A 2,161-nucleotide genomic window follows, 5' to 3' on the forward strand; every position below is an offset into this window, starting at 1 on the left:
TCCGCAGGCGCAGCCTCGGGGCCCCGGAACCATGGTGAAGTTGGGGAACAATTTCGCGGAGAAGGGCGCCAAGCAGGCGTTGCTGGAGGATGGCTTCGACACCATCCCCCTGATGACGCCCCTCGATGTCAATCAGCTGCAGTTCCCGCCCCCGGATAAGGTGAGAGGCCCCGCACCCCGCGCTGCCGGGTGCGAACCCCAAATCTGGGGCGGCGGCTGCAACAAAGGAAACCCGCCGCGTGCGCTGGGGACGCGAAGTGGGGCGGGCCGGGGCGGGAGGACCCCACCCCCCAGGATTGGGGTTCCGGGTCGGGGGTCCGGGCCCTGAGGACCGCCGAGCGCCCGGAAAGGCCCCTTCCTGGTTTCCGTGGGCGTCTTGTCCGAGGTGCCCCGGCCCCAAGGCTGCCACCCAGCCCTGCCCCTGCCCCTGCCCCTGCCCCGCGGTGCCCGGGGCTCTGGGTCTGGGGTGAGCGCCGGCGCCGCTGCCGCTTGTGCCTCCCTAGGAGGTTCCGTTTCAGCCGGGGAGGCCGGGTGGGGATGTGGGGGGCTCCCAGGGGCTGAGTCCCCTCCGCACCCCCCCCTTCCGGGCGCTGAGGATGCTGCGGGCTGTTCCCCGCTCCCACCGCCTCCTTTGTTCCTTTGTGAAATCTCGAGCACACGCCCTCAGTGTTAGTGCAGCGAGAGGTGGTTCCCCCTGAATTTAAAGAATCCTCTTTCCTTGCATGCAGCGTCCAGTCAAGTGATTTGTGTTCATTAGGGACAATGTTTGCAGGAATTAACACTTAAACAGATAAATAGGATGTTTTAAAAGTCGACACAATTGTAAAACTCGCACCTGAAACAATAAACCAATATCCATTCTCACCCCCTTGCTGCTGCTTCAGACCACCCGGCCACTGCACAGCCACGGGCACAGCACGGCCACGGGCAAGGCCACTGCATGGCCACGGGCAGACTGGAAGTGGGGGGGGGAGAGGGAGTGAGCAGTGAGCACACTCCGTTCCCAGCGAAGAACATTTGCATTTACTGTGTCATTGAGTCCCTGGGGAGGAGGTTCTGGCTGGAGCTTGGCTGTCTCCTGGGCATGTTGGTGGCGGCTGTGGGGATGGGGGTTCCTTGGGGAGTCCTCGCTTCCAGACCACCCCTTTACTGCCAGTGGGTCCTCTTTGGGGGGCCGGTCCCCAGCTGTATTGCCTGTCAGGTTGGGGCGGGCAGGAGCGAGGGCGGCACCACTGTTTAAGGGGAGGAAGGCCACACCGTGCACCTGGCCACGGGGTGCCACCGGGGCCCTGATGGTCCCGGAGAGGCCTGGCCGGAGGGGCCGGGCTGCCTGAGGCCTCAGCCTCCGAGCTCTCCAACCCTGTCCAGGCAAATGTGCCAGGACCGCCGTGCCCCAGGCAGCCTGTCAGGCGGCCCCCTCCCCTCAGCCGGGCCCTCCTCTTTCTCCCTCAGTCTGTTCCATTCCGGGACCGTGTGGTAAACAGTTGGCTCTATCAGGGAGGAGGTCATGTAGGTAGGACGTCCCTGACAACCAATGGAGTGGCCTGGGCCGGTAATGACTCCATCTCCGGGCCTGTTCAGACAAAGGGGCGCCTGGCAGGGACGCCCAGACATAGGGATCGAGCAGGGACTGAGTGCTGGTCTCGAAGATTCCTGCGGTCACAGATGAGGAAACTGAGTCTCAGTTACATACAGGAAGTGCCCAAGGTCACTGGGCGGTGGACAGGCCCTGCGCCTGGAGTCGGGAGTCTGGCCGAGGCCTGCCAGCCGGCACCTGCTGGCCGTGTGGCCTCGGCCCATGAGCCTAACCCCCCGCCCCTCAGTTCCCACCGTCCTCCGGGGCTGCTGTCAGGATCACTGGCTGGTCACTTCTCTGCAAGGCCTGGCACCGAGGGATGGCCTGGAGGAGGTGGCGGTTCTGGTTCTGCCTGTGAGGCGCTTCCTGGCGAAGTGGTGACCTTGGGCACGAGCACCCTCTTTGGGCAGGTGTGTCCGAAGGCCCCTGGCCGCCCCCGACCGCACGTTTGCTTCTTTCCTGGACAAGGTGGTCGTGAAAACTAAGACTGACTATGAGCCCGACCGCAAGAAAGGCAAAGGGCGCGTCCACAAGATCGCCGAGTTCACGGTCAGCGTCACCGAGAGCATGTCCGAGAGGTTCAAG

At 64.1% G+C, this 2,161-nt stretch overlaps 1 protein-coding gene across 1 annotated transcript in view; it reads left to right on the forward strand.

Annotated features, from left to right (window-relative positions):
• Positions 1 to 6: 6 nt before the first annotated feature.
• The window catches only part of LOC102767503 (neuron-specific protein family member 1), a 17,880-nt gene continuing 15,725 nt past the window's right edge, over positions 7 to 2,161 (forward strand). Inside the window, exons 1-2 of the mRNA XM_006766573.2 lie at positions 7 to 160; positions 2,045 to 2,159. Of these exons, the coding sequence (XP_006766636.1) occupies positions 32 to 160; positions 2,045 to 2,159 (244 nt within the window). The 5' untranslated portion in view covers positions 7 to 31. The remainder of the gene's footprint in view (positions 161 to 2,044; positions 2,160 to 2,161) is intronic.

Source organism: Myotis davidii, unplaced genomic scaffold (genome assembly GCF_000327345.1).
Source record: "Myotis davidii unplaced genomic scaffold, ASM32734v1 scaffold960, whole genome shotgun sequence".
Taxonomy (NCBI): Eukaryota; Metazoa; Chordata; class Mammalia; order Chiroptera; family Vespertilionidae; genus Myotis; species Myotis davidii.